Source organism: Diabrotica undecimpunctata, chromosome 4 (assembly GCF_040954645.1).
Source record: "Diabrotica undecimpunctata isolate CICGRU chromosome 4, icDiaUnde3, whole genome shotgun sequence".
Taxonomy (NCBI): domain Eukaryota; kingdom Metazoa; phylum Arthropoda; class Insecta; order Coleoptera; family Chrysomelidae; genus Diabrotica; species Diabrotica undecimpunctata.
In genome coordinates this window covers 53237155-53265114 of record NC_092806.1, presented here as the reverse complement: position 1 = coordinate 53265114, position 27960 = coordinate 53237155, and the positions used below count along the sequence as shown (strand labels likewise).

The window sequence follows — 27960 nt, the reverse complement described above, 5'->3', positions numbered from 1 at the left end:
TTATGACTTTTAAATTTTGACAATCGTTTTTTTACTTCTCATTTAATGTCTATATTTTGCTAGTTACTTTTCATGCAGTTTTTAATTTAACCTACATAGAATAAGTATATATGATGACTAGAAACTGATCGAGACTAGTGAATCGATGTAAAGAACCGCTATTTTGTGACGCCTTCTCTTCGTGGCGCTAGTTTCGTAATGCTCGTCTTAGCATTTTACTATAGAGAAAAAAGTAATACAACGCCAGTATAGAAGCTGTAGCAAATTTGTATTATTTGTTTATTTTTTATCCACATTGACAAGTGTCAATGTGGATATTTGTAGATACACGGAGTCAACAGCTTAAACCTTTGATTGGATCGATTAGGAATAGTTACAGTATAATTGCTTTAGTACAAATTCTTCTTTATTAAAATATTTAACAACTTTAATACTTATTGTATTGCAGCCCCACACTTAAACTTGAATTCTTAAACTGACTTCTTTAAAAGTTATCCAGAAAATATGAATTGCTTAAGATAGTACTGTGAAATTGTTCAGTCTTTTGTGAACCTTTAAACCTTTAAAAGCCTACTAACTAAAAAATCGCTCTGATATTTTAATATTCTTCCCCTAGCAATAAAACTACTAATGCTGACCAACCATTGAAAGGCCTCGCTCCACCACCTTCGCCAGTTTTTTCGTTGTAGTGTTCCCAAATGTATCCGGTTTTATAATATTGATCGATTACATTTTTTATTAACGCGGACCTCAACGTCTCGTATTTTTCTTTAGCTAATACCTGGTAAGGCCCATTAACTTTGGAATAATGATAAAGGGCTTTCGTGGCCAAATAATTGATTGGTATCCATATCTGACCTCTCCAATAAGGGGGATCGTGTTCGGTGTTTCTCTTTCCATATAAAGGTGAATCTTTCGATAAAGACTGTAACCCGTAAGGGGTAAGTAAGCGAGGTATTAGAACTTCTAAGGTTTTCTCTAGTTTCGGTGATTTGGGATCTAAAACTTGGAGCATGAAAGGAAACAAACTAACATAACCATACGTTGAGTCTACTAGGCGATATTCTGGTTTCTTCATAACAACCCTTTGCATTTCGAGGTTTTGATTCTGGTTTCTTGTTAACGGTTTCGGTTTTTGTAACTTTACAGCATCCGTATGGAGACCATAATCTGCATAAACTTCAGCGTGATCTGACCAATGTAACCTGTCCATTAACTAAAAAGGAAAATGAAGTCATTAAAATCATTCTTCTGCATAATCAATACGTGAAAAATATATCAAATATGAATGCCCCGGCCAAAATACATATACTGTTGCACCCCCAAAAGTGATACACGAAAAAGAGTTTTTTAATAGATCAATTATTGAGTTAAATAACATATATATCGATTTAAAATCAAAGTAGGACATATTTGTTAGTGACATCAGATGAAATTAAAAAAATAATTTTTAAGAGCCGTCTAAAATTAAGAGAGTTGAATAACCTATTTGCCACTTACTTTAGTTTTTCACTAGAGATCACAAAAAACAATTTTAGTTTAAAATAAGTTTATTTTAAAGTAAAATTGTGGCTTATTCTAATTAAAAATAGTAAACAGTGTTTTTCTGTTTATTTTATTTTACTAGATCTACAGAAAAATAATGTCAATAATACAAACCTCATTATTTAACAAATACTTTGCAGTTTGTTCATATTTGTAACCATCATTTCCTAAAAGTTTAGCTAGGCGAGCCATAGTCTTTGCAGCAATGGCCATCCAGCAATAAAGATCGATATGTCTTTCATCGTCAGTTGGATGGGACGCTCTAGGATAATCGTCTAGTCCTGACGTTAGCGTTTTCGGATTGAGTTCTCTTTTAGATGTGGCATCCCTTCCACGCCACCTGTATGATCCTGGCATAGTACCTTTTTGAGTTGTGTTGAACCAAGCAAACCAAGCCTGAAAGAAAAAAATGTATGTGTCAAAGACAAAGCTTTAATAAAACTAGAAAATTGCATATATCTAGATAATTTTAATTAAAGACGCCAAATTATTAATTAGATTTTATTATAATTCAGGGTTCTATTTCAATTCAGAAATACCTTAATCTTTATCTAGTGTTCAATAACAACAGGAGTAGAAGGAAATAAATGAAATTCAAATATGTTCAATACAATTACATATATTATAATGTTAGAATACCTTGGAAATTATGCGTATAAAAATAAATCAATTAGACATATCATTGTTATCCTATCCTGACAAATTGAACTGCGCAGAACAATTAAACTAACTTTAAAAACGTAGAGGGATTTTTTGAAAGTAAATTGTATAAAATTAGCAGCAATCATGCAGTTTAAAATCAATTTAGTCACAGTTGAAAGGTTTTCACCCATGTATTTAGCGGTTTTAAACATGTATACCTTTTTGTTATATTTATTTTAGGTAGCACTGAAGATGAAATATTTATTCCGCAAACATTCTGTGATTTAGCCCGAAAGGTTTTATTTAAATAAGCATACCTTTTATAAAGGATTTTTTACTAATTTTTTTGTGATAGATGGTATACAGTCAACTATAAGAAATTACTCTAAAGAGATTCCATAATCTATTAACTTACCTGCAATCTAGGATAAAGCCTTTCCAACATCTTAAATCTCTCACCATTCAATTCGTTATCATATCTATCCAAAATACTTTCCAGCGTCAAGAAGAAGGTAGGTGGGTTCGCGTTCGTATTCTTTTGAACTACAAATTCACTGGGTACCTTAGCTAAAGCTTCAATTCCAAGAATTTGCTCTCTGGGTATCCAACCTTCCACGTTCATGAGATCAAACCAATGACTCATAATGTCTAATTCCATGTCCAGACTCCATTTGGAAATTAGAAAACCGTGAAATCCTTCGTCCCAAAGGAAACCACGCGGGAAGAAGCTCCTAGAATATTAAGATATTTTTTTATTAATTTTGCATTCTTGTAAATTTGAATTGCAAACTTAACGATCTCCCGATATGTTTATTTTAAATATTTATGTTGAAATGTAGTACTTAATTTAATTTAAATAATTACACTAATGGCCATAAAATGACCTTAAATTATAATAAATTATAAATTTATTTTTTACAATAATTCAGAAAAAGAAATCAAAGAAACGTAATCTTATAATAAATTATTAAGCAAATATTTTATTATGACAATCAAAACAAAAAATTCGAAAGCAATGGAAAACCGTTAGTACTTTGTAAATCGTTCCTGGATTATTAACAGTAAGAACACGAGAAGTAGGCCTATCTAATTTTCCATTTTTCACATGGAAGTAGAAGAAACAGTATTACAACGTATAGAAAAACAACAATTAATATGGCATATACATCTAAGGCGAATGGGAGAGGAACAATTCCCAAAAAAGATATCGGAATGGACCTCGTCGGAGAAGAGAACGAGGCAGACGACATACAACATGGCTACACGGAATCACCAAAACAATATCAGAAAGAACTTTAAATGAAAACGACTGGCGGAATAGACAGACTTGGAGACAGGAAAAGGTGTATTACGCTATATAAGGGATTATGTAGCAGTAAAATTATTACTTAAACTTTTATTAATTTTATACAGATTAGTACGAGTTCCATGGTGAATATTTGACAAAATACAATACCACTAGGCAATCATAGAAGTGGCTCTGTCTATACTAGAGGATTCTAATAAAACGAGGAGTGACGAAAGTCTGTATGATGTCACCAACAATGTTCAATGTGTACTGGACGAGCAATATTAGCTGAACGCTTGGAAGACTTCAGATCCTTGTTAGTCTAGATAACGGATAAAGGCGCCATAGAGATCTTATATCAATTCACGAAAAAATACTACGACACTAGATAAAATACATATAGCTCCAGGTCATGGAGTACTTAATAGTGCAGTCGTAATTCTTACCAGAATTTACATATCTTGCAAGGCTTTTATGTCTTGTAACAGAACAGAACAGAAACAGTATTAAGTAGCAGAAATATCACTATGAATCTTCGCAAAAGTACTCTTAAATGGTATTAGGTATCAATATTTGGTCAGTCTTGCTATACGGATGTGAGACCTGGACTTATCGTGGATGGCACACTACCAATGCAGAGATAGTTAGAATAACGAATACAGAGAGGTATTATCGTCAAGGATTATGTAGAGACAAGTCTCAGGAGAAGATATTTGGGCGCACGAAACTATCTTGGTTATATACCTTAAGAAAATGAAGGGTTCCTCAGATGGAAGATCTATTTTGAGCGGTTGATGATAGCCGGTATCTAAAGATAAATAAAACGAAAATATTTACTGAGCTATTCAAACTCGTTGCAGTATTCAATAGTCAATAAAAACTATGAATAATCAACTATTTGTTGATCGATGATGATTCCCCATGCTACTTTCACAAAAGATAGTTTTTACTTTTTTACCAGAAACAAAATAAAAGCTTTTAATAGCACACACAGTTTATTCGACATTACTATTACGATGGCTGAGTAAACATTTGAAAAGAACAATTAAAAAATGCCTCCTCGGTAGCAAAGTGGGTAGAACAAAAATTGGGTTGTATCTCGCTGAGCACGAGATTTTACTATTAAAATAACGTCTCCTGTCCGCTTGATCGGTACTTAATAGAGAAATCGCAGTCGTTGGGACATAATAAGTAACTATATGCAAAGACAATATCCCACATACAAACATTGGACACATATAAATATCATTACATACAGTTGGTAAATGTGAGAGATGTTTGTATGGGACTCCATTTTGTCTTCAAAGCTGCAACTAGAAGACAGCATGCGTCCGATAATGAACTTATAAAGATTGTGTTACTAGAGCGATGAAAAATATCCTTACGAACCGATACTATCAAAAATGATAATAACATAATCACGCAGAAATAATATGCTATAAGAGATGACAGAAAAGTAGATTGTACAAGAAGGTTAAATACAATACCTGCACAAACTTTTGGTTGTAAAATATACGTCCTAAACATTGCTGAGCATATTAAATTTCAAATACATACCTCGATGGAACTGCTGTGTACAATGGAGCTCTCCAATAATAAACAGGTTCTTTAATGTAATCACTTTGAACTCTTGAAGAACCATAAAAATAACCGATTCCACCAATCATGTTACTCAGGGCTGCTTGAGCAAATTTAATTTCCCTTGGTTGATATCTAAAAGAGTTTTGTACTATGAATTAAAATATACATTTACCTAGAGTATATAGTTCTATTACGATAAGAATGAAATAATGTCATTCTAGTAACTTTTAATGTTCACCCATACAGCAAACTCCCTATGTATAGATTCTGATATAATCTAGTGACTTTTAAAGAATTATCAGTTGGCAAAATATTGCAGTATTGCCAGTTTATTTCTCGCGGTTTTTCGTTATTGTGTTTGTGAATTGAAGGTTAGGTCGTGTTGGTTATTTACTTTGTCGTTTCAATTTTTGCTACAAATTAAACTAAAAAAGTTCTTTTGAGAACTAATAAACCTTTATAAATTTACAAAAATGCATAAAGCTTTGAGAAATTGTGCCCAGAAAATGGTCATTTCTTTAAATACCTATTTTGAGACAGAACGTGACCATCAATTTCCATTATAAAGTCAATTTATATTACTTCCGTTTGAAGCAGTATATATATAATTAGAGATATATGTAATTGTGCAAATGAGATGGAACGACAAAACAAGGAGAGATGGACGGGAAACATTGTACATTGAAGACCACGCAAGCACAGTCATAGTATAGGGAGACCACAAAAGCGGTGCCTAGATGGCATCAAAGCAAAAGTGGGGAGGAACTGGTACCAAATAGCACAAAACCGAGAAGAGTGGAGAACTCATGGAAAGGCCTTTGTCCAAGTGTGCATGCAAACAGGCTGAAGAAGAAGAAAAAGAAGATGATGATGATGTGCTGGCATACTAAAGCTTCTTCTAATTTTATTCTAGTCAGAAAAAAAAATTAAAAATCAGTGGGAAATCATCTTAATCAACCGCAAAATAGATCGGTTAACCACTTTCTTTTTAGCTTGTAATATTGGGAGTGGATGTAGTAATTTGTTAAGATCATTTTCCAGTTTCTTATTGTGAGTAGTATCTCATATAGGTTATAATAACAGGTATTATCATTAAGTCGTGTGGATTAGAACTGTTGGGAATGTAAAAAATGTGATAAGATAAATGGACATATTTTCAGATTTTTTAAATATAAATTTTATATATCTTGTTTGAAACTCAATTTCATATTAAGAATATAAAAAAATGTCAAAAATATAAAAAAACATTTATGAATAAATAAAATATATTATTAAACTTACCCTTTTTGTTTTAATTTAAACGTTTTCTCAAATTTTTCCAAAAATTTGCTTCTGTATGTCTCAAGTACTTCAGTATAGGCGTTTCCATTTAAACTTTCCTGCGTATTGAAACCTGATTCATAACTGATATCTATAGTAAAAGGAACTTTTCCGGTTAATTGTATTGCTACGAGGTTTGGATCTATCTAGAAATAATAAAAATGCAATACTATTTATAAGAACTTTTTAAAACTTAATGTCACGGAACTACTATTCAAGTTACTTTTCATAATTGATATTTACAAAACAGTTACCTAAATTTAAACAATTCATCGTGGATGCTACATATATGTAACATAAATTAGCTCAGCAGACCTAGTCTGTCAATCACTTGGTGGATTATTCTGCTTCTTACTTTAGTTTTCCAGTTTGTGATTTTAAGTTCTTCTATATGGTCTTCTTCTTAGCCTTCTATCGTCCATCTTTGGATATAGGCCTCTCCCAACAACTTCCATCGATCTCTATCCTGAGGAACATACTTCCAATTTGTTCCGGCTATTCTTTTGATGTTGTCCATCCATCACATCTGTGGTCTTCCTCTTGGTCGTCTACCTTTGTTAGGTCTCCAATATTATATTGTGTCGTACCAACATTGATCTTACCAACTTCGCCTAGCAGTGTGACTTGCGAAGCTCCATTTAAGTTTGGCAATTTTTGTTGTGATATCCAACTTTTTTTTTATCTTATCCAGTCGTTTCTCTTTTTATCTAACAGTCGTATACCTAACATTGCTCTTTCCTCTGCCCTTTATGTTGTGGCTAGTTTATTCGTATTTGCCTTGGTTAGGGTCCAGGTTTGATATCCTTTGTTCCTTAAATATTGAGATATTTTGCGGTCCTCAGTATTCAACTGAGTTTTCCAAATCCTGTCCATGCCAGTCTTGCTCTTCTGGTGATTTCCGCACTTTGGTTTTTTTGCCAAGTTTCAGAATTTGGCTTAGGTAGAAATATTCCTGGACTTGTTCTATCTCACTGCCATTTTTATAATTATACATCTGGGATCGTCTGTGTTTGTCATTGTAGTCTGCGTTTGTGAAGTTCTTCTATACCTTCTTAAAAATCCCTTTTCTATTTGGTTTTATCTCTACCTTATTTTTCCGCCAATTCCACCACTTAAAACAGTAACAATATAAAATTAGAAATCAAAGTTTGTTTGCTAAAATGATTTATATTTTCGATTCTTCTGAGTCATGGACCTAGACTGAAGCGTCATTAAAGAGACTCGAAGCATTTGAAATATGGAGCAAAAGACGAATGTTGAAGATAGACAAAGTTACCAACGAAGAAGTTCTGCACAGAATGTATAAAGAGCGCGAACGGGTGATGACCAAAAAACAGTGACCATTGGCAAAATGTAATACCTTGGCCATATATTGCGTAATGAACAACGATATGATCTACTTCGGAACATACTTCAAGGTAAGTTGCAAGGAAAAAAAGGTACAGGAAAAAGAAACATATTCTGGTTGCATAACCTACAAAAATGGTTTAACTTGACCACTCTGAACTTTTTAAAGCAACAGTCAATAAAGTCAAAATACCCATGTTAGTGCCCAACATCCTTAACAGTTTGGCACCATAAGAAGAAGAAAAATGTACTCCTAGTATATCCATTCCTATATTTAGTCTCTACTTCACTTATGTATAATACTTCATTAATTTTTGCTTTTTCTCTACCTTCAATTTTTCTGTTAGTTTTTTCTCTTGGCCCCCAATTTGTAATTTTGCTCGTCCATCGTGAGTCATGCATTCTCGCTACATGGCCTGCCCAGTGTTTCAGTTCCGTTATGCGTTCCAGAACATCAGCAATACTCGTCCTTCTTCGCAGATCTTCGTTTCTTATTCGGTCCCGCAACGTCACTCCCAGCATGGACAGTTCCATTCGTCTCTGTGCCACTCTCAATTTCGAAGCCGCAGTCTTGGTTAGAGTCATAATTTCCGACCCATAGGTCATGACCGGTAATACGCATTGGTCAAATACTTTTCTTTTGAGGCTAATTGGTATGTTGGCCCTAAGTGTGTCTCGCAGTTTTCCAAAGGCTACCCACGCTAAAGAAATTCTTCTTTGGATTTCGCATGTTTGGTTATCCCTGCTGATTCTTATTTCATGACCCAAATACGTATATTTCTCCACCAGTTCTACCACTTTGTCTTGAATAGTTAAATGGTTATTGGGGACCATATTTGTCATAAACTTAGTTTTAGTCAAGTTCATTCTGAGGCCCACCTTCGAACATGCGAAGTCCAATTCATTTAATATCTGTGGCTAAATTATCTGTGATAAGGACAATGTCATCTGCGAAATGGAGATGGTTAAGCTTTTCGCCATCTATTGTTACTCCTCTGTGGTACCAATTGACCATCTAAAGGCATTCTCTAATGCCGTTATGAATAATTTCGGTGACAATGTATCTCCTTGCCTTATCCCACGTTTTATTTTTATTGGTTGGGTTTTATCGTGCATCTTAACAGTCATAGTGGCATTTTTGTAAATAAGTTCACTATAACTATGGTCAATCCTACTGCCATTCATTGCAAAATCTATGAAAGTGAAGACAAGAGGTTTGTTGTATTCTATAGATTTTTCAATGAGTGTCTTGACTGTATGGAGGTGATCATTGTTACCATAATTTGATCGGAATCCTGCCTGCTCTCTCGGTTGGTAGAAATCTAATTTTTTTTCCAATCTTGATGTCACTAACCTAGTGAAGAGCTTGTATATGTGGTTCAACAGGCTAATAGGTCTATAATTTTCTAGGTTCCTTTTTATCTCTTTTTTTATGCAAAAGGATGGTTATAGCATTGTTCCATTCTTTGGGCACCTCTCTTTGCTGTAAACATAGATTAAACAGTTTCCTTAATTTATTTAATAGCCTATCTCCTCCATTTATGATAGCTTCTATTACAATTCCATCCTCTCCTGGGGCTTTTTTATTTTTCATTTTTCTTAACGCTTGTCGAATCTCAACTACCTTTATCTCTGACATTAGTTTGGAACCTTGATTCATGATATTATTTGAAATGGCTGTTTGTATTCCTGTTTGATCTTCTCCTCTACTTCCATTTAATTTCTCGTAAAACTCTTCGACAACCTGTATTAACTCGTCTCTACGTGATATTATTTCATTTTGCTTGTTTCTTAATTTATGAATTTCTCTACGTAGAACTTTTAGGCTGTTACTTTCCTGTATAGTATGTTTAATATTATCGGTTTTAAATTTCCTTAAATCTCTCCTGATTGCCTTCGAAACAGTTGTATTCATTTCTCTTCATTCAGAGTGTGACTGTCTGCATTTTTATCGCTTCTCATTTGTCTTCTTTGATCCGGCAGCGGATCCAGTATGTGGACTTATTTTACTAACTGATTTTCTTTTAGGACAGCGCACTCGGTGACTTTCTTGTAAGACGTTTATGATGCAATTATTCAAGATCGTTCTCGGAGGTTTCATGCAGTAGTAGCTTATTATTGATATGTGCCTGATATCAGTTGATATTTAATGGGGGTGTCCAAATACCATGAGATTTATTTTTAATCATTATGTTCCTTTCTCGTTTTATGTTGATTTGGACTTTCGCTCGTATCATACTGTGGTCACTGCTTGTGGTGAACTTGTTGAGTACTGTTACATCTTTAATTATTTGTTTTTTGTCACTTATGATGTGGTCGATTTCGTTCCATGTTCTACCGTTTGGACTTTCACAGGTCCATCTTCTGTGCATCTTTTTGTGAAAGAAGCTGTTCATGTTGAATAAATTATTCTGAGTAGGAATCCTAGTAGCGTTTCTCCTCGGTCATTTCTTCCTGGAGAACCGAATTTTCCCAAGGAAGTTTCTAGCTCTGCTTCTTTTACACCTATTTTTGCGTTGAAATCGCCACATAAAATTGTGAATTGAGTACGAGAGTCATTAAGCGCAGTAGATATATCGTCATAAAACATTTCGATTTCTTCGTCTGTATGGTCTGTTGTTGGAGCGTATATTTGGATAATTTTGAGTTGATATCTACTGTTCAACTTCAGAATAAGATATGCCACTATAGATGATATACTTTGGTACTTATAACTACTCCATTGTGTACCTGCTCCAAAAAAAGGTTGATAGTGTTTAATGATTATTTTAATAATAAAAAGACGTTGATCAATTAAAAGGCTGGAAAACTGTATTAAAATTAAAAGATATTTATCCTAACACAAGAGTTTGGTGAGTAATAACAGATTTGCAAAATCCATTTTTTTTCAAAATATAACAAATGAAGCAAACACAAAACTAGAAAGTTCGGTTAGGTTTAATTATAATAATAATAAACGGTATTATGTATGCTGCCCTGTGTTGCTATTCGTAAAATGACCAGGCTACAGCTGAAAATTACTTAACATATTATTTACGGGTATCTCATATTATGAAGTTCTTTCAATTAATCCAAATTAAACGTTTAGCTTTTTGTTTGTGTTTATATTTTGAAAAATGAATTTTGTAAATATGTTATTAACTACTCAATAAACTCTTGTGTTCGGATAAATATGTTTTAAATTTAATACAGTTTTCCAGCCTTTTAATTGATAACTGTCTTTTATTTTCAAAATAATCACTTAAAACTAGTGAACCTTTCTTTGGAACAGGTAAACAATGAAATATAAGGTATTTATTTATACGACTTTTACTATTGCATTCAATAAGAGCACACTTAAAATATTTAAATTTCATAGCAAGTTGATTTTTTCATTAATATTATGTACCATTTTATTAGAAAACGACATTTTTGAGAGAAAACTGAACTTTTCTATATAATACAAAGTAAACTGCAGCAGAGTAGGACTCGACGGAAGACATTACACTTTGGCAATGTGGAGAGGGTACGAGTACGGGTTATCTCAACAATGCAATTTTAACAACCAGTAATTTTAACAGATCCTTTGCTAACATTTTTTATGATTTGGACATAGTGTGATTTTAGTCCATTTCTGTGGTATATTCCTGTGGTTAACAGATCTCTTTTACCATTTTTGACATAGGTATGCATAATTAATAATGGCCCTACGCTGTAAACATTGCGGTTGTTTTCTCATCACTCTGCAATATTTTATTATTTTTTAGCTTCTCTATTTTTTATTCGATTCTGTTTTCATTAGTTTCCTCAATGAAGACCAAAAAAGTTCTATATTCACTTGTTGCCGGGCATCTAACATTTACTTAAAGAAAGATTATTTAACTCTTTAAAAAACACCAAGAGAAAATATAATGAACTACGAAATAAATTAGACAATTAGTTCTTATATATTACCTTCTGATCTCCATTAAATGCTTGTAACTGTCCACCTAACACAATTTTTCTTGGTGATTTTGGATTGTCTTGAGCAAGTCTTAACGACGATATCACAGTTTCTTTAAGTAAATGCAATCCAGGTGCTGTTGTGCTTAAAAACGATTCATGACTCAGCACGCCTACAACAAATCATATAATACAACACTTAATAATTAAAAAAAAAGATGGTACAGTAGGCGGTACAGTAGACTAGCGCGAAGCTTCATATTGTGTTTTCTGTATTTTTAAAATTTAAATATTATTTTTAAAATTGAATAAAGTAATTTTATAAAGCAATATTTATTATTTATATTTTAAACAAGTTATATTATATTAAAATAATTCAATAAATTATTATGTTTGATCCTAACGCCATCTGCTAACGTATTAACAAAGCATACGTTGTTTACTTCTGACGAAATATTACATTAATAATAAAATATAAATAAATATCATTTGAAAGTGAATCTAATTATTAAACTAAATAAGATGTTTAAAAATAATAATTGTATTTATATGAAATTATTTTAATACGAGAAGTGTCATAAAAATTTAAACAGATGATTCAATATTGTTATTAATTGGATGACATTTATGACATTTAAATTTTCACAATCGTTACGAATCGAATTTTTGATTGATATATATTCTTTAATTATTTATTTCCCATTTAATATCTATAATATTTTAGTTATTTTTCATGCAGTTTTTAATTTAAACTTGCTTAGAATATAAAAAATAAATGATGACTAGAACCGAATTGATCAAGAGTAGTGAATCGATGTGAAGAACCGCTATTTCGTGACGCTACCCGTGACGCCTTCTCGTGGCGTAAATTCCGTGACGTTAGCCTCTGTATTTTACTATAGAGATAAAAGTAATACAAAGCCAGTATAGAAGCTTCGCTTCAAAAATTAGAGAAACGACTAAAAAAATAATATTTGTAAAGTTGTTTAGAGTAAAGTATGTATCAAGATCGGCTCTACTCTACCGTTCAACGCTCCAAATAAAATGTATTGCAAAAATCATATATACAATGATTGCTGATATCCCAGTTTTCACTAAGCAGCGCTTATTAGATATTTACAACAATATATATAGTCAAACATACCAGACAACTGGAAAAAATATTTAATTAAGATTTCCCAGACTCATACAGACCTATTTCAGTGGGATCTTGTGTCATAAAAACATATGAACGACTTATTATTAAAAATGGGTTAAAACACTGACTGGAAAAAAATCTGTTATTACCAGCAGTTCGGTATGTATTCAGAAGAGGGCGCTCGACACAAGAAGTTACAGCATCATTTGGTACAATTAGCATTAACTCGAAACAACTCAGTCTCCTGCTTATTTTTCGACATTAAGGGGGCATATGATGTATTTAGTCTAGTCTAGACATACTAACAGATAAATTATATGCTATAGGAATTCCAGAAGGTGATATTGCGAATCTAATGAAGTTGTACTGTGATAGTATGAGTAGAGTGATATGTATGCCCAAATCAACATCAGTTGGATTGCCATAAGGAAGCATTTTAAGTCCATTATTATTTATGCCGTACACTGCTGATGTTACCAGGTCTATTAATGAAGAAGCCAGATTACTTCAATACACAGACGACTTTTGCGTTTATACAGGAAAGAAGTCGATCGAAGCCATCAATGCATTAGAAAACGCCACAGAAAGAATTGCCGAATGGTCGCAAAGAAATGGCGAGTGTCCATTGTGAGTTTTAATTTATCAGCGCATTGTACATGCGCTGATAAATAGTGTTCATAATTTACATATTATATACATATAATTAAAAATACATTTTTAGAGCAAACGTTACTTTAATCAATGTATATATATTTAGGGATTCTACAGTATTCACTGCCTTCCCTCGCTCAACTGTTTCCATCTCTATCTGTTGTTCCATTCTCCATCGTTTAGGCCTCTCTTACTCATGGCGTTGTCTACTTCGTTCCTCCAGGATTTTCGGGGTCGTCCTCTTTTCCTCCTTCCCATGGGGCTCCATTCGGTTATTCTCTTTATCCATCTGCTGTCGCTAGTTCTTCTTACATGTCCATACCACTTTAGTCTTTTTTTGTTCTATATATGTCAGTATGTCTGTTTCTATTGATGTTCTTTGCTTTATTTCGTCATTACTTCTCCTATCCATTCTTGTTACTCTGCAGCATCTTCGCAGGCATTCCATCTCTGTTGCTACTATCTTACTGCTGTTTTTCTTATTTATGATCCAATTTTCAGCCTCATAAGTCATAATATTTCGCACTAATGTTTTATAAATCTGTGTTTTTGTCTTCATATTTAGGTGTCTATCCGACCATACTGAGTTAAGTTGTCGGATTTCTGTTCTTGTTTGTCCTAATCTTTGTGTAATTTCTTCCTCTGTTGTTGCCTTTTTCGTGATTATACACCCCAAGTATTTGAATTTATCCTTTTTATTTGAATTTGATTGTTACGTTGTCACCAATCTGCATATCTTCTATGTCTTCTTCACTTGTAGATAGGTACGCTTTTTTCGCGAGATTAATATCTAGGCCAGGCTTGGTATATTCTTCTTGTAGTTTCTTCATCATGTAGCTGAGGTGGTCTTGGTCTTGTGCACTCACTACTTGATCGTCTGCAAAGCTTAACGTATATAGGTATTCGTTCCGTACCGGTACTCCCATGTCTTCGCATTTTCTTTTCCATGTAGTCAAGGCTTTCTCTAAGTATATTTTGAATAGGGTTGGAGATGTGGAACAACCCTGCAGGAACTCTTTTGTTGTGGTGAAGTCTCCTATGATTCTTGTTCCCATTTTAATGGACACTTCATTTTCTTTATACGGAGCTTTTGTAGCTTCTATGAGTTCCGTCTGTATTTCTAATTTGTACATTGCCTCCCATAGTTCTGACCTTGGTACAGAGGCATACGCCTTTCTCAGGTCCACAAATGCCAAGTGTATATCTCTATTTTTTCATTTTTTCTTTTTCAACACTTGTTCCAGTGTGTATATGTGGTCTATGCATGACCTTCCTGCCGTGAAGCCAGCCTGATCCTCCCCGATTTTGCCTTTTATCGCTTGCTCTATCTTTTCTCGCAGTATCTTCCAATATAATCTTCCTATTGATGATATTACGCTTATTACTCTGTAGTTTTCGCATCGTTTTCTATCTCCTTTTTTAAATATAGATGTCATATATGCCTCCGTCCATTCCTTTGGGAGCTGTTCTCCATTTATGGCTTTCTGAAATATCCATTGTAGGATCCGGTGTATTTTTTTTTATCCGTATTTTATAAGCTCAGGTGAGATGCCTCCAGGTACCGGTGCTTTCTTATTTTTGATTGCTTTTATGGCCGTTCTCATTTCCCTATCTGTTATTTTTATTTCTTGTTGTGGGAATCTGCTTCGTCTTCGCCTGTTTTCTTTTCCAATGAATTGTGGTCTTTGTTCTGTTAATAGTTCCTTGTAATAGTCCTTCTATTCTTTGTCCCATATATTTCCCAATTTAATTTAATCAATGTAATAATAGTATAACGAGCTTCAAAACTTGGTCTGAATAATCTGACACTCGCCAAAATTGTCAATCTCTGATATCTTTGATACCTCGCGCTTTTAACAGCTGGCAACTCTAATTTGCGACCATTTTTTCTCAGGCAACCTTATACCATCATATTAAGAAATTAGCAATTAGCTTTAATTTGATTTTGAACATGCATATACGTCATAATGCAAAAGGCTGAAATGGTATGGTCATGTAGAAAGGATGAATGATCAACGATGGCCAAAGAGAATGTTACAGTGGATCCCCACCAATCGCAGGAAAAAGGGAAGACCAAGAAGATCGTGGAGACAAGAAGTAAAAGGTTCAATGGAAGATAGGGGTCTACAAGTAGATGACTGGAACGATCGCAAGCGTTGGAAGCTAGGTTGCGAGAAACGGCGGCAGCTGTAATAAACTCGTTATATATATATATATATATATATATATATATATATATATATATATATATATATATATATATATATATATATATATATATATATATATATATATATATATATCATAAGCAGCGTATTTTATTTAAATAATAAATGAACGAAATTTTTGTTCAAACAATAATTACCATTAAGTAATTTAATCAGAACTATTGGCGGCCACTTTTTGACTGGCAACCTGTTATCAATGTATTCTCCTATTTTTAAATGTATGTAAAAATGTGAGTTTGATTAACTATGTTATGAACGTAGTGATTTTGCAGTGGGATCTCGTATTATAACATTTTACTTTAATTTATGGTTCTTTTATTTATGGGTCTTTATTGATGTTAATTAATATTTAAAAACTCATTAAAACTTTATTATTATTTTCATATTTGGGAAAATGTTTCCAATTGAAAGCAAAAAGTGATAGTCAGTGAAAATTCGACACTTTTTTAAAGATTGCTGCACAACTTTCAGTGAAACTTTAGCATCTCTTTTAATTACCTGATGTATTCACTAATTTTATTCTAAAATCTCCCAATGTTGCAGTTTTCCCTCTAATGCCAGTGATTTTAGTAGCAAGGTTTGTGGGTTGTATGGACCCCTTTGTTTCTTCATCTAAGGCAACATACCATAACAAGGAAACTTCTTCTTTACTTACATTAGGATTATTTTTCTAAAACATATTTGCAGGTTACAAAATTTTATAATGATCTAAGAAATAAAAACGTTCTACCTTAATACCAAATCGGCATTAGTAAAATATCTAAATTTGATGACTAAATATGCGCCAAAAAAAAGTTAAGAGAAACTGAGACAGATAGGTAAAGAGGCAGAGAAAACAGAAGGAAGTGTTAAATACAAGTGAGTGGAAGAAAATGCAGTAATACGAGGGTTGTCTTTTTAGTTTTGTATATAGCCATAAAGACAAAAAATATATAGACTTGAAAGTACTTCATTGCTTTTAAAAATAGGCCCCATCGATAGATACACTTTTGCATATGTTTAAATCAATATTGGTAAAACAATTATTCCAGTGTTCAGTTCATCATCAATTAGCCTATATTTGTCCACTGCCGAACGTAGGCCTCCGGTAAAATTTTCCAACTATTTCTATCTTGTGCTTCTTGCATCTAGTTTGTGGTGATGCGCTTGATATCATCCGTCCATCTAGTCGGTGGTCGTCCTCTGCTTCGATATGCCTCTTGCCTTGGTCGCCATTCCAGAATCTTTCTGGTCCATCTATCATCCGTTAATCTGGCAACATGTCCGGCCCAAGCCCATTTAGCCATGGCTATTTTGAACTGCATCTGTGACTCCTGTTCTTCTTATTTCTAGGTTTGGTACTTTATCTCTGATGGTAATACCTAATATTGATCTTTCCATAGCGCGTTGTGTAACTCTTATTTTATCTATTGTTCTTATTGTCAGAGTCAGTGTTTCTCGGTGTTCTCGAATTGAGGACCGCTACCTGAACAGCCAAAATAAGTGCACCAAATTACGGACCGAACGAGATTTTAATGAGTAAGGAAATATTTAATAATAAAATATTATTTTAGATTTAGTTTATTTTGAGCTGTCTTGAAAGATAGTCAAAATGAGTGAAATTAAAATGATCTTAAATGAAAAGGGAAACTCGTTACTTGTGTTGGATGATTATAAGTATCGTGAAAAAAAGTGCTTAAAAGTGGTATGTACGGTAAATAAATGTAACACAAAATTGTTTACGTTAGGTTAGGTTAGGTTAGGTTGGGTTAGGTTGGGTTAGGTTAGGAATAAGGGAAAACAGTGATGCTATGAATTCTTTGACAAGAAAAGAATTACCTACGTAAGAAATAATATGTACTACAAGAGACGTCAAATCCAACCGCGTTTACTAACCTGTAATTCCGATGCGAAAGTATAAATATTAAATGTAAATATGTGTAACTCTTTTATGTTTAAAATATTGTTTCTTAAATAGGCACTAAATATCTACGATTATTTTATACCTTCTTAAAGTCTTGGTCCTCAATTCGTGCGATTTTTTCAGGTATAAAAGTAAACCCTTACTTAAAATTTCATTTTGGTCCTCAATTCGTGTCTGCCCGTGTTTCTGCACCATATGTAAGAACTGGTAAAACGCAGTGGTTAAAAACCTTTCTTTTTAAACAAACTGGGATAACAGACTTGAAAATGTTATTCAATCTACCAAAGGCAGCCCATGTGAGACCTATCCTTCTTTGTATTTCAGTTGTCTGATCATCTCGGCCTAAGCGAATCTCATGCCCTAGATATTTGTAAGCTATTACTTGATCGATGCTATGGCTCTCAATCAGAATTTTACCACTGACTACAAGGTTGGTCATAAATTTTGTCTTTGAGGTGTTAATTTTAAGACCAATTGTTTTGGACACTTTATAGAGCGTGTAAAGCATTTTTGTAGCTTTATCAACTCTATCAGATATTAAAACGATGTCATCGGCATATCTTAGGTGGTTCAGATCTTCTCCATTTATATTGATTCCCATGTTATCCTCTCGTTCCATTTGCTTGAACATATATTGAAGAACAGCTGTAAACAATTTAGGGGAGATTGTATAACTGATACTAATCAGACAAAGGAAATAAGATGCCGCATTGAAATTGCACGGTCAACTTTTAATAGAATGAGAAAACTTTTTTGTAATCGCGATATCAATATATCGCTCCGAATAAGAATGCTTCGATGTTATATTTTCTCTACCCTTTTGTATGGGGTTGAAGCTTGGACACTTAAAAAATCCAACATTAAAAACCTAGAAGCATTCGAAATGTGGTGCTACCGACGTATTTTGAAAATATCATGGATGGATCGCAAAACAAACGAACTCGAACAACTAGGAAAACAATGCGAAGTTTTAAATTCCATAAAAATAAGGAAATTGGAATACTTGGGGCACATCATGAGAGGTGAAAAATACGAACTACTAAGGAATATAATGCAGGGTAAAATCAAAGGCAGAAGAAGCGTAGGAAGACGTAAAATCTCGTGGCTACGCAATATCCGTGAATGGTTTGGATGCAGTTCAATTGAACTATTCAGGCGCGTAACCAACAAAATTATAATTGCCAGAATGATTTCCAATCTCCGATAGGAGCGGAACTTGAAGAGGAAGAAGTATCACCCTGTCTAATTCCACGTTCTATTCGAAACTTCTTGATATCTTCATGAAGGCGGACACAAGCTGTACCAGTTTCGTAAATACTTTTAATCAATGCGATATATCGGTAGTCAATGCAGCAGTCAGCCAATGCTCGAAGCATTTTATGATGATCTATAGTATCAAACGCCTTTTCATAATCTACGAATATAAGAAAGATAGGCTTATTATACTCTGTACAGTTTTCTATTAGCGTTTTTATAACTTGTAGATGATTATTTGTTCCGTATCTGGAGCGGAACCCAGCCTGTTTACACGGTTGGTAACTATCCAGTTTGTTCACAAGCCGTTCAGTTGAGACCTGCAAAATCGCCATTTTAAAGGCATCGATGGCTTCTTTTGGTGAGTGGAATCGCAGCCCACGCTTTGAATTCTTGATCTTTGGGAATGTGAAGAAGTCGTTGGGACTTAGGTCGGAGCTATATAGTGGAAGGTTTAACAATTTGATGTTTTGAAGCTCCAAAAAGTCTATAGTCTTTTGGACAGTGTGAGCACTTGCATTGTCCTGATGTAGGATCATTTGCCGTTGTGTCGGAGTTTTGTGATTTGTCTTCTGATAAACAAACGGTTATATACCAATCAGAGGTAACCGTTCTTCGATTTTCTAAAGCAATTGTGGCCAGATGACCAGATTTTGACACAAAAGTTGCGACTATTATCTTTGACACACTTCAAGAACGTATACTTTTGTTGGGTTTTCCTTATCGTGAAACACCCATCTCCAAGATTCATCTTCACTAACAATACTATAAATGTTTTTTGAACTTCCTTTGTTGAACTGTTAAAATGTTTTTTGCCACCAATTGACGTGAACCACTTTTTGCTCTTCTGTGAGCAAATGAGGGATCCAACGGGAAACCAACTTCGTAATACCCAGTTCTTCATGTAGTTGGATCGAGATCTTTAAAATGCCCAAAGATGCCTCTATCTCCCGGTATGTCTTAATTAGCTGACGAACCGCATCAATGTTTTACTTCACTGTAAGACTTCTGTTTTGGATGGATCTGGCCTGAATCTGCCACTGAGACTGGAGCGACCACGTTGAAATTCGCAATACTAGCGGGAAATAGTTCTCGGCTAAGATCCATTTTTCGACCAACTTGTTAATTTCAAAAATTCACTGTATCTACATGACTTGTTATGTTACAATGAAACTGTCGATTTATGTCAACAAAAGATTGAGGTTACATTTGTGTCAGAAGGTTTTATTGGTGGCGCACTCTAAGCAGCTTTATACAAAATTAAAAAGACAAACCTCATATAAAGTAGTTTCATAAAAGCTAATAAAAAAAATTTTGACATAAAAATGCCACCTTTCAACACAAATCTTTTATTGTCCATTCCTCCCCATTATTAACTATTAAATTTAATCTGGTAAATTATTTAAAACCAAGAGATCTGGCCATTTAATTTGTGATCATCCAAATTAGTTAGTCAATGAATCCCGGTTTAGCTACTCCTTAGGTCTGAAATATTTCTTCAATTCTTAATTTAATTTATAGTTCTAAATTTTTTTCTCTCCCTGTCTATCTTTTCTCTGTCTAGAGGATGTTGAAATATTGATATCAACTAAACAAAATTTACATATTAGGGCTATATGTCATTTACAGTAAGTTAAGGTAGGTACAATATAAACTGTCAATTGTATTTACTTTTGGAACAAAATAGAGCCAGTCTTAACTGTATACTCTACTGGTTCGTTTCATTTAAAAGTTTTAACAAATTATGGTGGCCCAGACTTATTTTTCTGTTGGTAAATAGATAAACGTTGTATACTAGTGAGTGTTAAGGTTCAAAATGGCAGTGAATTACATGTTTACAGTGCCAAAGTTGTTAGGCCGTGAAAATTACGATGGTTGGGCTTTCGCAGTGCAAAATTATCTTGTTCTATAGAGCGTTTCACGTTAAGAAAATAACATTAGGCTTATGGAGATCAGTGTTGCCAAAACTCTCAGGCATGCGGTTTACTAGATTGTCGATATATTTTTCGAATTTCCATTTTCAATTAACATTTAACTGTAAAGTCAGAATAACAACTGAAGAACCACAAAGCCTTATTATCATTATGTAGTCTCAGAGAACGACATAAAATCGCTGACATACGCACACCGTATTATTTTAAGTTGCAATTAGTAATTAGATATACGCATTTCAAGCGGTTCGTTTATTTGCTTTTAAATCTTTAATAGCCGGCGAAGTGCATGATTTAACTAAGCAATATTTTCTACTGATTTCTATGATTCATGGTATATGATAGTCTTACTAAAATACAAATAACCTGTCGTTACTATAATTCAAATATTATAAAATTATCTTTTGTAAATACTATTTATTTAATTAAAATCATTTTCCCTACTTTTCATCTCTTGTTTCGAATGGACACTTTTGGTCAATTACGTTAAAAAGTTAAAAAACAATTATTTAATTCATGTCTGTGAAAACGAAAATACAATCTATACAACCCTGAATCGTGCTTGTGTTCATTGTGGCATCGCTGCGCTTCTATCGTCCATAAGAAATACATGGCCCTATCTCCGCAATGTTATTTTCTTAACGTGGAACGCTGTATAGAAGGTTTGTCCACGTGTTTAGATGGAACTGAATCCAAACTAGACAAACAAGAAACAGCTAAAGCCAAGTTAGTTCTTTTGCTTGATCCATCGTTATATATACATATAAAACAAGCAAAAACCGCGAAAGAAATTTGGGACGCTTTAAAAAAGTTGTTTGATGACTCGGGGTATGTGAGAAACATTAGTTTATTGAGAAGTCTAATTTAGTCACACTTATTTAATTCAAATAGTTAAAAAATTACAAAAATTAAGTGGAACTCGTTTTAAAATTGCCGATGAGTGGATAGGTTCGCTACTTTTGGCGAGATTACCTGAGCGTTTTTTACCAATGATAATGGTGATCGAACATTCGGGAATTGTGATTTCTACCGATTCAATTAAAAAAAAAAACTGTAGGACATGAAAAGTGATGTTGGTATTACTGGTAGTACGTTTGCAAGTAGTAGTAAACTCGGTTCGCTATTCCCAGTCCGAACTGTCTAGTGAATTTAGTAATTATTTTTTTGCGAAGTTAGTTACTTTTTGACAGACTAAAAGTGGATGGAAATTACTATAAAACCAAGCATACGTACTCATAGCCAATATTAATAGTAAACAAACTAAATAGTAAATAAAATAGAACTTTGTGAATTACCGACAATCAATATTTATTTATCTGCACCATATAATAAATAGTTATGTTAAATTATAACAACTAAAATATATTTTTTAAATATATACTACCCAAAATTTGATGGGTTTAGTATACACTTCCACTATTTAGAATAATTCTTCTTTTTTTTAAAGAAAGAAGTCTGCAATAGTAGCATACTTGAGCTATTAATACTGAGAAGTAGAAATTGTTGTGTTGTAGGTTCCCTACAATGAATCTGTCAAAATGTGCCCGAGCTAAGCGAATGGAGTTTAGTAACAAAACCAGAACCAATCACAACAGACGGTTTGAAAATGGCATCAATCACAGAGGAGTATTTAAGAAATGGAGACTTTAAGAAAACTGAGTGGTATATGGACTCGGGAGCTAGTGTTCACTTAACGCCAAATGAAGACTGGATTAATAATAAAAGAGTAAGCGATACATGTGATATTATAGTTGCTAACAAGAACATAGCCAAAGTAAAGTGTTCAGGTGATTTGGATTTAACAACTGTTGTTGGTGAGAATAATTTTAATATTGTAATCAAAATGCTCTTTGTGTTCCAGAATTTACAACTAACCTTTTATCTGTCAGCAAATTAATAGAAAATGGAAATTCAATTAAATTTGAAAATCATTGTTGCAAAATATTTAACTGTCTGAACTAATCGCAAAGGATGATTTGATAAATGGTGTGTACAAATTGAATATTAAGGTTAATAAAGATTTTGAAAAGTGTTTATTTGTCAATGTCCAAACATGGCATAGAAGGTTTGGCCATATAAACAGTGTTTATTTAAATAAAATGAAAGATGGAATAGTAGATGGACTGAATGTGACTGGGGAAATTGACATTAAAAAACAAAACTGTATAGTTTGTTGCGATGGCAAACAAATACGATTACCGTTTTCACTGCAAGGTCACAGAGCCAGTAGTTTATTGGAGATTGTGCACACTGATGTATGTGGACCTATGGAGAACAGATCATTAGGTGGCTCCAAATATTTTGTTACTTTCCAAGACGATTTTAGTAAAGTGGTTTTCATTTATTGTATTAAAACAAAAAGTGAAGTTTTTAATTGTTTTAGGAATTTTAAAAGTATGGCTGAAAACCAGAAAGGTGTTCATATAAAAACTCTGCGAAGTGACAATGGTGGAGAATTTTGTTCAAAAGAATTTGAAAGATATTTAAGTGTAAATGGTATTATACATCAAAAAACCAATCCCTACACTCCTGAACAAAATGGAGTATCTGAACGTTTGAATAGGACAATTGTAGAAAAAGCAAAGTGTCTTTTGGTTGATGTAAATCTTAAGAATATTTTTTGGGCTGAAGCTGTAAACACAGCTGTTTACTTAAACTTAAAAAATAGATCTTTGGCTCTAGTTTAAACAAAACACTGTTTTGAAATGTGGACAGATAATAAACCTGATGTTAGTGGCCTTTTAATCTTTGGCAGCAACGTGATGGTACATGTTCCAAAAGAAAAAAGGTCAAAGTGGGAGAAAAAAGCTATTTTGCAAATGTTAGTAGGATATGCTGAAAATACAAAAGGATACAAGGTGTCTAATCCAACCACCAAAGAAATTATAGTAAGCAGTGTTGGTACAGGGTGGTCCTTAAGTAATTATACAAAAAGAAACAGTAGATTCTACACTTTAAAATATTACGATTTAAGCCAAATTGCTTTAATAAAATGTTGATATTAAGAAAGATACAGGGTGTTAAAGTGCAAAATTAAAATTTTATTTTTCGCTATAACTTTCATGTTTGTAAACATTTATGTATAAAAATTTACAACTGGGTACTTTTAAATATAAGAAATTATAATTTGATGCAACTGATAGAGGGCACCACTTATGCCACATATATGGTATAAATTTGCACTTAACTTTTTTGCTCTTTAAGTTACCTGTATTTGGAATAAAAAATATTAAAGATACATTATTTTAACAAAAAAAAGGTATACTTGTTAATAACTACAAAACTCAACAGTTTTCGAGATAATCGCATTTTAAAAATCAGCTGCATAATTCTGATCTAAGGCAATTACTCCAGGCAACGAAGAAAAAATAGACAAAAACATTAATACTCCTGAATTTTGGTATAAAATACCTTTAACTAAAGTTAATAGTTAATAAAATATTAAATAAAATAAATAAATTAGCAGGATAATTAATAATAGGATTTGACAAAATAACAGAATAATAGGATTTTACATCAAACATTTTACGTTTTATGTTAAATTAAAGTCATAATCAAAACATTTTGTTTACAAACCAAATTAAGAAATAGTTAAACTAAATTACACAACTTTTTGTCAAAGTAAGTGTTCAATATGTCCACCATTTTCTTTAATTTATTTGTCAATATATTCCATAAAAGATCGTCTCATATTAAATAGCATTCTTGTTTCTAAAGAAACTGCTGCAGTATTTATTTCTTCCCATAGTTGGTTGCGAATGTTTATGGGATTCTTATAGACACATTGTTTTAATGCGCCCCATACACCAAAATCAAGCGGATTAAATTCGGGGCTACGTAGTGGCTATAATGTATAATGGATGAATATATAGATGACATTACTTATTTATATGATTACGTTACAGCTTACGAGATACTGTATTTACATCTCGGACAAATGGACTATTATGATTTACTAACGAACTAATATTATGCTGAACTAAATTGCCTGTGTGTTTACTATATTCATAACAATATCGGTTATTAGGACAACGATGATGTTTTTGTAAAAATGCTGAATCTTTTAGGTTAGATTTGTAGCAATAGTATTATGAAACAGGACACATATGTGTTATTCAATATCTATGCTCTAGTTTCTATTTGTCCTAATAAAAATGGGTAAACAATTTACCTAATGAACAATAAGTATTCTTTTCGGATTTTTTATGAATTAAATAATTATATCAATAGCTCACCACATTGCCAAGGAATATGACTACCATGACCAATCCAACGTTCAGAAAAGTTGTATTTAAGTATGACTGCCTTCTCTCTAGAATGTGGTTGTGTACCATCTTGCATAAACCACATATTTTGGGTTTTTTGCATTTTACGATAGGGAAAAAGTAATACAACGCCATTATAGAAACTTAAAAAGCGATAGCAAAGGGAAATTGTAAACATGATGACAGCCAACGTCTGAATATGGACATGGCACCTAAAGAAGATGAAATATATTTTTTTCAATAAGACATTTAGCACATATAATAAAGCATTTTGTGATATTACATTATCACCTTTGAGTTCTTTTAAAAAGAATAAACTATGAATTATGCTTATCTACAGGTATTCAGTGCTTTACCGCACAAATATCAAACTAAGAATTATTGTGCAGCTGACTTATAAAATGCATTTATCTCGAAAACATTTGAATTTTCAGGTTACTAACAAGTATACCTTTTCTTTGTAAAAATAATGTATCTTTAATATTTTTTAACACAAATAAAGCTAACTTAAAGAGCAAAAAAGTTAAGTGCAAATTTATGCCACACATGTGGTAAACTCCATTCGCTTAGCTCGGGCATATTTTGAGAGATTCATTGTCGGAAACCTACAACACAATTCCTACTTCTCAGTAATAATAGCTGAAATATCCTACTATTGCAGACTTCTTTCTTTAAAAAAAGAAGAATTATTCTAAATAGTGGAAGTGTATATTAAACCCATCAAATTTGGGGTAGTATATATTTAAAAAATATATTTTAGTTGTTATAATTTAACATAACTATTTATTATATGGTGCAGATAAATAAATATTGATTGTCAGGAATTCGCAAAGTTCTATTTTATTTACTATTTAGTTTGTTTACTATTAATATTGGCTATGAGTATGTGTGCTTGGTTGTATAGTAATTTCCAGCCACTGTTAGTCTGTCAAAAAGTAACTAACTTCTCAAAAAAATAATTACTAAATTCACTAGACAGTTCGGACTGGGAATAGCGAACCGAGTTTATATGTGGCGCCCTCTATTAGTTACATTAAAGTAAGTATAAAATTATAATTTATCCTACTCAAAAGCATCCAACTGTAAATTTTTGTACAAGAATATTTACAAATGTAAAAGTTATAGTGAAAAATAAAATTTTAAATTTCCACTTTAACACACTGTATCTTTCTTAATATCAACATTTTATTAAAGCAAGTTGGCTTAAATTGTAATATTTTAAAGTGCAGAATCTACAGTTTATGTTTGTACAATTACTTAAGGGCCACCCTGTACATATATATATATATATATATATATATATATATATATATATATATATATATATATATATAATAAACTCACTTTATAATTGACTTCAACTCTGGCTGACCATTCTCCACCATGATTGCCTCCTGGTTTCTTTACAAATGAGGTTGTAATATTAAAAGGCCCATCAATAATTTCTTGAATACCAAAATTGTATCCATCATGCTGCAACCAACCATATTTTTCCAGGTTGTCACCTTGTTCACACCAATGTCTAAAAAAAATACCCTAATATTATGACAATTCTTACTATTGGAATAATACACATGCTATAGAGCATTTCACGTTAAGAAAATAACATTAGGCTTATGGAGATCAGTGTTGCCAAAACTCTCAGGAATGCGGTTTACTAGATTGTCGATATATTTTTCGAATTTCCATTTTCAATTAGGTAACATTTAACTGTAAAGTCAGAATAACAACTGAAGAACCACAAAGCCTAGAGGCCACCAGAGAACGACATAAAATCGCTGACATACGCACACCGTATTATTTTACATTGCAATTAGTAATTAGATATATGCATTCCAAGCGGTCCGTTTATTTGCTTTTAAAACTTTAATAGCCGGCAAAGTGCATGATTTAACTAAGCAATATTTTCTATTGATTTCTATGATTCATGGTATATATTCTTACCGAAAAACAAATAAACTGTCGTTACTATAATTAAAATAAGATAAAATAAAATTATCTTTTGTAAATACTATTTATTTAATTAAAATCATTTTCCCTACTTTTCATCTCTTGTTTCGAATGGGCACTTTTGGTCCATTACGTTAAAAAACGTTAATTTAATTCATGTCTGTGAAAACGAAAATACAAATTATACAAAACTGAATCGTGCTTGCGTTCATCGTGGCATCGCTGCGCTTCTATCGTCCATAAGAAATACATGGCCCTATCTCCGCAATGTTATTTTCTTAACGTGGAACGCTGTATAGCAATTTTAAACTTTTTGGTTTTCATTTTTATTTAGTTTTGATATTAAATCGAGCTCCTTTTAGTTACCTTATACCATCTCCTCCTGGTTTTAGACGCAGAGGAAAATACCACATAAGACCGGTAACTAAAGATGTTGGATCTCTAGTTTTTAAACCAAAATAAGCACCTGGTCTGTAACTACCCCAAAATAAATCAGGAACATCTAAACCACTATGAGACACTACCTAAAAAGGAACAATACACACGTACCAATACGTACATCAATTTTAACTACATTTTCAAATTATTTCTATACCTACCTTTCTATCATCGAACGGGGTATTTATTCTCGTTTCTAAATAACCCATATATCCAAAACAAACTGCTACACTAAGAACTAAAATGACTACAAATTGTTTCCAATAATGAAAGAGATTAACCGATTCTGAAGATTTTGATGTTGAGGTACTGCTTCCATTACTGCTGCTGCTATTGGTTCCTTTATCGGCTTTATTGCTATCTGAATTTGCCTGAGATCTACGTTCACGTTGCCGAACCATGTTTTACTTATCTTAAAAACTTTAATTCAAAAATCTGGACAGTTACAAATTATCTATTCTGCACCAAAATCAAAATTGTAGTCTTGGCAGTGACGTTCGGCTTCCACAATAATACTCCTCTTTTTTTTAAAGTAGCTTCAATTTGTGTCATCTTGTA

At 32.8% G+C, this 27960-nt stretch overlaps 1 protein-coding gene across 1 annotated transcript; it reads right to left on the bottom strand.

Moving 5' to 3' along the window:
* On the bottom strand, nt 1–27943 carry GCS1 (mannosyl-oligosaccharide glucosidase). Its single transcript, XM_072529482.1, has 10 exons — nt 27564–27943; nt 27331–27488; nt 26359–26536; nt 16160–16331; nt 11657–11817; nt 6338–6522; nt 5033–5188; nt 2603–2918; nt 1660–1941; nt 1–1216 (listed from the first exon to the last, which is right to left on the bottom strand). Exons 1-10 carry the CDS (start codon nt 27801–27803, stop codon nt 599–601), a joined length of 2466 nt encoding a protein of 821 aa, XP_072385583.1. The 5' UTR covers nt 27804–27943; the 3' UTR covers nt 1–598.
* Between the last annotated feature and the right edge of the window lie 17 nt (nt 27944–27960).